Source organism: Hylobates moloch, unplaced genomic scaffold (assembly GCF_009828535.3).
Source record: "Hylobates moloch isolate HMO894 unplaced genomic scaffold, HMol_V3 SCAFFOLD_21, whole genome shotgun sequence".
Lineage (NCBI taxonomy): Eukaryota > Metazoa > Chordata > Mammalia > Primates > Hylobatidae > Hylobates > Hylobates moloch.
In genome coordinates, this window is record NW_026652296.1 from 1,466,083 (window position 1) to 1,476,621 (window position 10,539).

At 58.8% G+C, this 10,539-nt stretch overlaps 1 protein-coding gene and 1 long non-coding RNA gene across 2 annotated transcripts; one reads left to right on the forward strand and one right to left on the reverse strand.

The window, feature by feature from the left end:
- Positions 1-89: 89 nt before the first annotated feature.
- LOC116460828 (uncharacterized) lies at positions 90-4,079 on the forward strand. Its single transcript, XR_004245926.2, has 3 exons — positions 90-846; positions 1,228-2,699; positions 3,629-4,079. It is a non-coding gene; the product is annotated as an uncharacterized LOC116460828 (long non-coding RNA).
- Positions 4,080-4,112: 33 nt separating this feature from the next.
- On the reverse strand, positions 4,113-8,270 carry MRGBP (MRG domain binding protein). The gene is made up of 5 exons (XM_032142049.2): positions 8,057-8,270; positions 7,497-7,618; positions 6,043-6,124; positions 5,662-5,736; positions 4,113-5,255 (listed from the first exon to the last, which is right to left on the reverse strand). Exons 1-5 carry the CDS (start codon positions 8,202-8,204, stop codon positions 5,068-5,070), a joined length of 615 nt encoding a protein of 204 aa, XP_031997940.1. The 5' UTR covers positions 8,205-8,270; the 3' UTR covers positions 4,113-5,067.
- Positions 8,271-10,539: the final 2,269 nt, after the last annotated feature.

A 10,539-nucleotide genomic window follows, 5' to 3' on the forward strand; every position in this document is an offset into this window, starting at 1 on the left:
CGAGAATCCCCCAACGTCCGCCCGGGAGGATGCGCCTCGCAGAACGCCCACCCCCACCCCACGATGCCCACCCGGGAGGATTCGCCCCATCCCGTCTCGCAAGGATGCCCGGCCTAGGAGATCCTCCCTCCCGAAAATGTCCCCAAAGCCCGTCCGCCCCCCAGAGGACGGTCTCCCCGGAAGATGAGCCGGGTACCTCGCAAGGGTGTCTTCCGGACGATGTCCTCCCAGCAGGATTCTCTCCCCGGAGATGCCTGCCCCGCAGAGAATCCCCTCTTCCAGGAATATTTCTGTCCCCCAAGAGAAATCCCCCCAGAGGATGTCCCCATCAGAAGAATGTCCCCTGGGGATCACCCCTGGAGGGGCCACGTGTCCACAGGGGCCTCTCTCCCTAAGCTGGGTGTGTAGGGGTCTCTGTCCTTCTGCTGCAAGCTGGGGGCCTTACTCAGCTCCTGGAAGCTGCTGGCGGACCCCTGTCCCCCCATAGGCAGTGCAAAGCACAGCCGTTTTCTTTTTGAAGCCACCAGGGGAGTCTTTCTCTCTAGGGTGCCGAGTCTTATATAACCAAGATGACATGGGCAAGCCGTGGCTTCCTTCACCTTTGCCATCTTCTCTCAGTTGTAAGAAGGCACTTAGGGGAGAGGGCCACATGAAGCCTGGGCCACCAGGAGGGTCACCCTGGGGACTGTTCAACACAGCTGATGCCAGTTCAGCACCTCCTCAGGTCCCTTTCTCTAAGCACTGGCAGATCTGGGGCAACACAAAGTCACTTTCACCTGCCGTTTCCCAGCACCGTGGGTCCCTTGCTCATCCACCTTTGACATCTCCTGGCAGATACATGGCAAGGTTGGTGACCTCTTGAAATAAAAATCACGAGTGGCCACTCCAGATAAATTTCTTCTGTAACTGCTGTACCACTTCCTTTCAAAACATTTAGGTAAAACTAAATCTGGATTTTGGACTTGGCCATGAGGATAGCTCCTGGCAGAGCTGTCTCTGTAATGATGGTGGTGGAAAGGTGGAGCGGGCCCCAGCCCAGCCCCTAGGGGACACTGCCATCTCCTAGCCCTGCAGGCCTGCTGGGCCTGGGAACTGGTGACATTCCTTGTACTGTGTGCCAGGGACAGCTGTGAACGGAAGTCTTCCAATCCTGGCCACAAGTACAGGTTAAGGACCCTCTGGGTGCTGGGCCCTAATCTTTGCTGACCTGTTGACCATTGTTAGCAGGTGCAGTCTCACCTGGCTGGAACCTGTGGACATGCATCGCACTTTCTTAAAACGACGGTGGTGATTCCGAGAAGTTCTGGGGCTCTGGACATTTCTGCAAATCAACTTACTGCAGTGGCCAGGGCAGGTTTCCCAGGGAGCCTGAGTGAGCTGCCTGCCCTCCTTGTTAGATGATTTACAGCTGGGATCTGGTTACAGCATCAGAATAGACTGTGAGGTGGAGTCGGGGGGGCTCTGATGGGGACATTGATGGGTGCTGGGTTGTTGTATAGGGTTTGGGTGATTTGAGACTTGGGTGGGCAGGCTGCCCCCTCCACTGCCCCAGAAAACAGAAAGACAAGCATACTGGGTGCTGACAACATTGTTCCAAGGGGACAGCATTCCCGCTGCTACCTACTGTCAGCAGGACTATAGAACCACTTCCCTAAAGAGTATTAGAGACATTGCCCAACTTCTGTTTTACAAATATCACCACACTGAATTGCTTCTTTACAAATATCACCACACCAAATTGCTTCTTTAGTTGCTTTTGTGTCGTGTGTGTGTGTGTGTGTGTGTGTGTGCAGAGCTCATCTCGGGGGCACGCTAATCCAAGAAGTGCAGGAGCTGCTGCAGGAGACTGTGCAACAGAATTGCTTCTTCAGAGCGTCCTCTGCAGTCCAGTGACGCCCTGTGTGGCACAGCATTCCAGAAGGGTTTGCTGTTGAGGCTGGGGAAAGGGGCTGTCTTTCTCTGTCACATACTCTCTCTCTCTCTCACACACACGCACACACAGAGCTCCCAGGCACCCAGGAAGGGCAATGGTCTCTGCACACGCAGTGGGTGATATGCCCGGAGCAAGCGCTGCTCACAGCTAAGGAGCCCAGCAGAATTGTGTGTGGCTGGGAGCTTGGATTACAGCCTTCATACCTTCTCCAGGCAAGACCAGTGGCAGCCTCGTGATTTGGCCCAAGCATGCCCTGTCCTCGATCAACCAGCCAAGCAGGGAGCCTTGCTGCCAGTACCCTGCCTCTCAGTATTTATTCGCTGCTATTTGGGGAGCAGTGGAGTCCAATTGCCTTTCCCAGTCACCCCTGGGTTGCCCTGGGTGGGCCAGGTGGGGGAGTTCAGATCACTCCCACTCTCAGCCTTCACTGAGTCCCCACCCGCAGCTGCCAGCCATACAGAAAATGTCTCTGCGGCAGCACATGTTCTGGGGCCCTGGGTGTCCCAGGCACAGAGCCGCTCCTGAGGCTTCCAGGCTCAACATCAGCGGCGGCTTCTGACCCATTCAGATCTTGTCCCCGGTGCACAGTGTACCACGTCTCGCCTCTACAGCAGCAGGCGTGTGAGCGTCCGTACACGGGCCAGCCTCATGCCAGCTCCGTTTTCCTTTTCAGATTCGGGTGCAGTCTGCACCTTCTACATGACATGGTGGAGTGTGCATTACATAAAGCCCCAGGTTAGAGACAGGACCCCGGGGCCAGGAGAGGGTAAGTACAGCGCTGACCAAGACTTGAGGCCACATCGCCCTTGCCCTGACACTTGTGAATTTGACCTGGTCATCCCACCTGCCGGCAGAGCGTGAACTGGGCCTCCCCACAGGGAAGCCTGGAAGCCCCTGTGAGTCCACAAGTGCTGCATGGCTGACTTCAACCAGTCAGTCTCTCGCCCAGAAGGGGAGGCCCGGGGCGGGGGCATGCTGCTCACCTGCCCGGTGGGCTTACTCTGTGGGCTCTCGCTTTCTCCTGGAAGTGCAGCAAAATGTTACAGTAATCGAGATGAGGCAGATTTATTAACTAGGCTTTCCCAGCACAATCTGAGGTCACCCGAGATGCGGTTTCAGATGAAGGTTCAGAACAGTGAGCCTGGGTGGAGAGCAGGACTCCTCCTGGCCATCCCGTGACACCCCGTGTTAGTATTTGCCCCCCTCTCCCCGGCTGCTTCTGGACTAAGAGCCAGGCTGCTGTCCTGGACCGAGACTCCAGGACAGCACCTGGCACAAAGCCCTGACTGAGGCTGACCTCACAGGATAGATCAGACGGGCAAGGGGGCACACTTGGGCAGCAAAGGGAGACCCCACCCTTCCCTGGCTGCAGGGCTGAGTATTTGGGGTGTGAGTGGAGGAATACCAGGCGGGCTCAGTCCTTCGGTCTATGTGTGTGGGGCCCTCCAGGTATCTGCTCTTTGTGGCAGGCTGTTACTGCAGGGCTGTGGATTTGTCCCGGCTCTATAGAAAAGGGACCCACAGGGTCCCCCCAGGCAGCTGCTCTACCCTTGGAGTGCAGCTCAGGCAGGCCGTAAACCAGCAGCTTCCCTGGGCTGTTCTTCCCCACAAGTGACAGTGGGTTTGGTGCAGACCAGCGGCAGGTGCCACACGGGGCCATCACATGGCACAGGATTCCTGGCTTTGCTCCTTTAGTGGGTGCCTTGTGATCTGCGTCATGGTGAGGAGGACTTCGGGGACAGATGGCCAGGGATGTTCCCAGGTGGTGGAGGAGGCTCCACTGGCAGAGAAGCAGCTTCAAGCTGAAGACATTGGGGTGTGATGGCTGGCCAGGACAGCTTGTCTCCTCGTCCGCACACGGAATGCTGGACTTCACTCTGTGACCCAGCCAGCGGTCTCATCTCGCAGCCGCAGCTTTCAGCAGGAAGGAGCCCACTGGTGCCTGCCTGACCTACGAGGGCCCACACCGTTTTGCCCTCCTAACATTTTGTATTTGAAGTGCTTGTCAGTCCACAAAATAACCACTCAAAACCTGTTACTATTTTGTTGATATGTTGTATCAAGTGAATGTTAATAAGTCATCTAAGTGTATGCTTTAGTTACAAATCTTGGAAAAATAAAAACTTCCTTTTGGAGGAAAAGTGAACGTACTTTGGTATCAAAATCACACAACTCCAGGTTGGATTTTTTTGTGCTTTAATTTTCGCAGTCACACAAAAGTGGTATCTCCATCAGCACTGGGGCGGCCGCCTCCTCCTCATCAGCCCGACAGCTGCACGGTCCCCGCCTCTCACCCATTTGGTCTGTTTGCAAGTTACTAGATCATACAAAAATAACCGCTACAAATTCTCTGTATCTGGCATATAAAAACTGAGCAAAAAGTATCTCTTAAAGCAAAACATCTCAGAAAAAATACAACACAGGTTTAACTTCTGCAGTACTTTGTTCATATAAAACACTAGTAAAATAGGCTCCTTAAAAATTAAATAGTGAAATACCAACCAAATTATATACATTGTTACAGTACAAGTGAATGAGGCAAAATATCCAGTTCTTAGTTTCCCAGGTAGAGGGGGGGTGGCCTTCAGTGCATGGCACGGAGGGGTGACAGGAAGGCCATGTTCTGATGTCACAGTCAGCACAGAAAGACGCTTGCAGCGGGACAAACAAATGGAAAGAACTGAGTCACGCAGGGAAGACCAGTGGCTCCTTTGAGGAAGAGTGAGGTCATGTTTTTATTGCTTGCTAATCCGAGGTTTTCCCCTGGCCCGATGCCCCTCTAGGTAGCCTGGATCCCAAACGCTGCAGCCCATGTAGCGCTAATCCATGTCACCAAGCAGCCACGGGGAAGCCACAGCTGCTCCAGAGAAGACAGAACGAGGCTTCAGAGCCCTCAATATCTGAGCTGGATTGATCCTGGTCTTTCAGGTCCATCAGGGTCCCACATGGTCCAACTGACACACACGTTTCCCTGTTGATGGCCACGTTCACCTGAGAGCCTGACGGCGGGCAGTGTGGGCTCACAGCACTGGGATGATATCACTGTGGCCTGGGGGGTGGCACTCAGACCCAGCCGACCCCCTCATCGACCACAGCTCCTTGCCCGCTTCTCTGCTGCCGCCAGGGCTGAGGGTCTACGTGCGGCGCCGCTTGGCAGCGCTGGGACTGGAGGGGTTGCTGTTTGCGGTCAGGACTTTGTCGGTGACCCGGCTGCGCTTCCGCTTGTCTGCGCCTTCTTTACACCCCAAGTCTGAGGAGTTCTTCTCTTTGTCTTTGCTGGGTTTTTCTGATGCTTTCCCCAAACTCCCTGAAGATGAAAAAACTGAGAAACAAAAAATCACTTGGCTGAAAACAGAATATCCAGAATCTTATTTTTGTCTTCCTGTTCAGTTAAAAAAATCTGCATATTGACACGTGACCCTCCGAACCCAAAGCTTCCTCCTGAGCTGGAGGCCCCTTGCATTTGGGCCCACAGAGGGGCCTGGTCCTCCTGAGGACCTGCCTGTGGCGGGCACTGCAGGGACCGCCGCTCAGACCCCGGCCTACAACATGGAGCAGGCACTCAGCTCCTGGGGAGGGGGCACTGCAGGATCCATCCTGTGCCTAGATGACCTGCCTGGGGCCTCTGTACCGCCGGCTCTACGCCCACCTGACTGTGCCCTGCCTGAGGGCAGCCTTGGGGTGCTGAGCCCCAAAGGGCATCAGGGCAGGGTGAGCTCCACACTCACCATCGTCAGCCCCATTGTGGGGGTCCACGTCTTCCTTCATCTCCTCTTTCATCTCCTCTTCTATCATCACTTTTCCTGTGGAGGAGACAGCTGACGCTCACCGAAAACCCACGGTGGTGGCCGACGCTGGGGGATGGTCAGGCCAGGGACTGCTCCGACGCTTGCTGCCCACACAGGCCTCAGCTTCCGTCCAGCCACTGCTCTCAAACAAAGTCCTCTCCAATCCCGGAGGTTCCAAGACCACCCAAGCACAGGTGGGGCGGGGTCTGCGCCGGACCCTCACACCTCCCTGGAGGCCCGGGGTCCTCACCCTCACCTCCCTGCCCTTGGCCAGGGTCTGGCCTTTTCTGAATCCCAAGCCCACCCTCTCCCGAGTCTCACCTTCTCGGACCTCCTGAATGATCTCTTCTGGAAGGACGAAGTTCCTCTCTGGATTCGGGAATGGAAGAATCTCAGACTCATGCTGATATCAAATAGAGAGTTTTGTTTAAGAAACAAGGGTGAAAATGCAGTTTCAAGAAGTCACTGGAGCCGTGTAAGAGCCACTTGGGGAGCAGCCAATGAGCACACATCACTGTGCTGGAGGCTGCGGCGGGCGGGGCAAGGGCAAAGGGCAAAGGGCATTTCTTCTTTTTGTGAACAGCGCCTGCCACAGCTGGGCTTTCCAGACAGACCCAGGGAGGGCAGAACCAGCAGAAGCAGGTGCAGGAGTCAGGAAGACCCACTGGGGCCAGCATCACTAAGGCGGGCCCTGAGGACCAGGCAGCCCTGGTGACACACACCTGTGGGCCCCGCCTGCCCACCATGGCCTGTGGTCTCACCATGAGACTGCGTTCCCCAAGGCGGTGTGCAGAGGGCACAGTGACAGCTCTGGGGAAAGGCCGCGGGCACCTCGAGTTCTCATCCACGTGGCAGGAGCCCATGGACACCGAGGGTGTCGGTTGGGAGCGCCACAGGCACAGAACCAGGCAAAGAAGAAGAGAGTGCTTGCCAGGCACTGCCCTTCTGAGGTCACACAGACCAGAGGGGGAGACCTATGTCGTACTGGGATGGCTGGTGTGGCCTTGAGTCCAACATGGCTGGCACAGACTCTCTTTCCACCAGCACAGGTCCCCACTCCTCCTGGTCACCTGACCCCTGACCCCCACCCCACTCTCCAAGTACACCACCTTCTTTGAGCTCCTGGACCCACCACCTCCTGCTGCCACAGGGCCTGGAACATCCACCTGTCTCTTCTGGCCACCCTGCTTACCTAGTTAACCTGCTCGCCCGTCACACACTGCCAGCTCCAAGCTCTGTGAGGACCGGAACTCTACTTGTCTGACTCCCACAGAAGTCACCAAATTCACCTTGGTGTGACTTGGATAGGGTCACCCTCTGCCTAAAGCACTTTGGGGGCCTCCCAGGAGGCTGACAATGGCCTAAGGGCCCGGGACTCTGCATCCTTTCCTCCCTCCCCAGGGTCTCAGCTGGAGACTCTGGCCCAGCACCCAGTCTAAAGCAGGCCCCCTGAAAAGCTAGCCAGCTGCTAGCACTGTGTTTGTGCTTTCCATGACAGGCTCTGGAGGCCCGGGATGCCCTCCTTAAGGACGGGCCTCACTGCAGGGGGCTCTGCCCAGCGGACCCCAGTAGGCACGGAGGAGCCTGCCTCTGCCCAGCTCGGGCTGACCTTGAGAGCTCACTGCAGACCCCAGCAGGCATAGAGGGGTCTCTACTCTGCCCAGCAGACCCCAGCAGGCATGGAGGGGCCTCTGCCCAGTTCAGGCTGACCCTCAGAGAGCGGTGTGCGGGTTCGTGCCCCCATCGGGCGGCACAGGGAGGGCGGTTGGGCTCACCAGCGCCTGCATGTCGTACATGGTGCTCAGATGATCCCAGATGACCTTGGATGGGACCTGCCGCCCGATGTTCTGGCTGAACTTGTCCCGAATACAAATCATGTGGAAGTGTCGGTTCACACCTGAGGGGAGGAGGGGCGGCGGGATAACCGGTGAGCGGGGAGGAGAACGGGGATGGAGGGGACGGGTTGCCCTGGGGACTGGAGGGGCAAGGGTGGCTGCGGAGGGATGGGGAGGGCCAGGGTGTGGAGGGACTGTGCGGGGGGCAGGGCTGGGTGGTGTGTGTGGGAGGGGGTGGGGTGTCCCGGGGCGGAGGTGGGGGTAGGGCACTGCGGGCTGCGGCCTCGCGGTGTCACGGGGGTAGGGGTCGTGGGCGGGGTCCGGGGCGGGGTCCGAAGGGCGCGTGGGAGGGGGCGGGGGTCCCGGGACGGGTGTGGCGGGGCTGTCACGGCCCGGGCTCGGCGGGGAGCGTGGGGCGAGGGTGTCGCGAGCGCAGGCCCCGCCCCGCCCCGCCGGTTGCCCGCCCCGCCCCCACGCGCGTCCGCAGCCTGGGCGCTCACCGACGGGCTTGTGGCCCAGCATGGCGTGGAAGAGGCACACCTCCACCTCGGGGCTCCACACCACTGTCTCCTCCGCCGGGCTGGTGGCCGCCTCCCCCGGACCCTTGTCGCCTGCGGCGCCCCCGCCGCCTACCTCGGCCTCTCCCATGGCCGCGGCCCGGCCGAGCAAGGAGCCCCCGGCGGGAGCAGGCGCGGCCACGAGCTCCGCGCAGGCGCACTCGGGGGCGGGCGCGCGCTCCGCCGGGTACGCGCTCGGGCTCACGCGCCGGCGTCGGCGCAGGCGCAGCCGAGGTCTCGGGGCCCTTCCCGCCGGGGACTCCGCCCTGCTCCGCCCCGCGCGGGGTTTGCTTAAAACGTGTTCGTCTTTAAAGCACAGTAAGAAATACACTGCACCCAAACAAAAAAGTCTGTGTTTCGAAGGAAACCATCAGAAAAGTGAAAAGACGACCCACAGATGGGAGAAAATATTTGCAAATCCTATATCTGATAATGAACTTCCTTGCAGAAGGTATAAATAATTCTTATAACTCGATAATAAAAATGCAATCTAACTATAAAACGGCTAAGGATTTGGATACACATTTTTCCAAAGAAGATGTAGAGATGGGCCAGGCGCGGTGGCTCAACGCCTGTAATCCCAGCACTTTGGGAGGCCGAGGCGTGCGGATCACCTGAGGTCAGGAGTTCGAGACCAGCCTGGCCAACATGGTATAACCCCGTCTCTACTAAAAATACAAAAAAATTAGCCGGGCGTGGTGGCGGGCGCCTGTAATCCCAGTTACTCGGGAGGCTGAGGCAGGAGAATCGCTTGAACCCGGGAGGCAGTGAGCCGAGATCGCGTCATTGCAATCCAGCCTGGGCAACAAGAGCGAAACTCCGACTCGAAAAAAAAAAAAAAAAGATGTATAGATATGGCTAATGAGCACCATCGGTCACGCGAAACGAGAATCAGCCCGCGTGGGGACCCCCTGCCCCGCCGAGACCGCCGCAACCACGCGGCCGAGGTGGCGAGTGCTGCGAGGGTCGGGGCTCGGGACCCTCGTGCGGTCGTGCTGTGGGGTCAGATGGGGCCGCTGCTGCGAAAGACAGTCCGGCCGTTCCTTCAACGATGGAACCATTTCCCTAGGAGGCAGCAGCTCCGTGGCGGGCGCCTGCGGCGGTGGAACAAGACACAGGTTCAGGCTGGGACCCGCAGCCGCGAGGCAAGCGCCGCCCCCAACCCGGGGCTGAACCGGCGAGGGGCGCCCGGAGCGCGGGCACCCGCACGGTGCAGCCGCGTTCAACCTAAAAGCAGCGAGCGCGGACTGCGGCAGCGTGGGTGCGGGCTGAGACGCAAGTCAGAGAATTCAGACACCAAAATACACAGCATGGGAATCCATTCACAGGAAGAGCCAGAACTGGCAACTCCACAGGAATAGAAAGTAGATGCACGGTTGCCGGGGACGGGGGAGGGGGAGGGAAACGCGAGTCACTGCGGATGGGGATCGGCTTCTTTTTTGTTTGTTTTTGAGGCAGAGTCTCGCTCTGTTGCCCAGGCTGGGGTGCAATGGCACGATCTCGCCTCACTGCAACCTCTGCCTCTTGGGTTCAAGCGATTCTCCTGCCTCAGACTCCCGAGTAGCTGGGACTACAGGCGCTCACCACGGCCGGCTAATTTTTGTATTTTTTGTAGAGACGCGGTTTCACTATGTTGGCCAGGCTGGTCTCGAACTCTTGACCTCAGGTGATCCTCCCTCCTCGGCCTCTCAAAGTGCTGGGATTACAGGCTTGAGCCACCGCGCCCAGCCGGGCCCAGCTTCTTTTTAAGGAGGTGAAATGGTCTGGAATTAGATAGTGGCCACGGTTGCTCGCAACAAAACCCCACCGAATCGTGCGCTTTAAGCGGGTGAACTGTATGGTCTCAATAAAGACGTTAAGGAAAAAACAACACCAGAAACCCCACAGTTAATGCAGGCACAGGGCTCACTACCCGGGTCTGGGCGCGGGACGGAGGGGCTCACGCCCGCCCCCAGAGTCCAGCGCCTCCTGGGAGAAAGGGCAAGGAGGGGGTCCGGCCCCGCCAGCCTTGACCGCCTGCCCCCGACTCCCGGCCGCGCAGCCGGAGCTCTGGGGAAGCGTTAACCGCGGGTCGCTGCGGAGGCCCCACCGCGGGGCGGGGCCGGGCCGGGGCCGGGCCGGGGCCGGGCGGTGCAGAGGGGGCGTGACCAGGGCGGGGCCTAGGCTGGGGCCCGGCGGGGCAGCGCTCGGGTGGGCGGCTCGGGGGCGGGTCGGGGGCGGGGCCTCCAGGTCAAAAACGTTATCCATGACGAGCTTAAGGCGGCATCCAATCAAGGCCGCCGCGGCCTCCCGCTCCGCCTCCGCCTCCGCCTCCGCCATGCCCTCACCGGCTTCTCTCCGCCCCATTCCCTCTCGGCCACGCCCACCACGGGCCACTGGCCCGGGACCCGCTACGCAGATTTTTTCGCCTCTGCGGGTGTAGGGTC

Excerpts from the sequence above, each read along its gene's own strand:
- MRGBP (XM_032142049.2), bottom strand. The coding sequence starts at position 8,204 with ATGGGAGAGGCCGAGGTAGGCGGCGGGGGCGCCGCAGGCGACAAGGGT. Across the intron at positions 7,619-8,056 it reads GCTGGGCCACAAGCCCGTCG|GTGTGAACCGACACTTCCAC; the intron begins GTGAGCGCCCAG and ends TCCTCCCCTCAG. Across the intron at positions 6,125-7,496 it reads TGTACGACATGCAGGCGCTG|CATGAGTCTGAGATTCTTCC; the intron begins GTGAGCCCAACC and ends ATTTGATATCAG.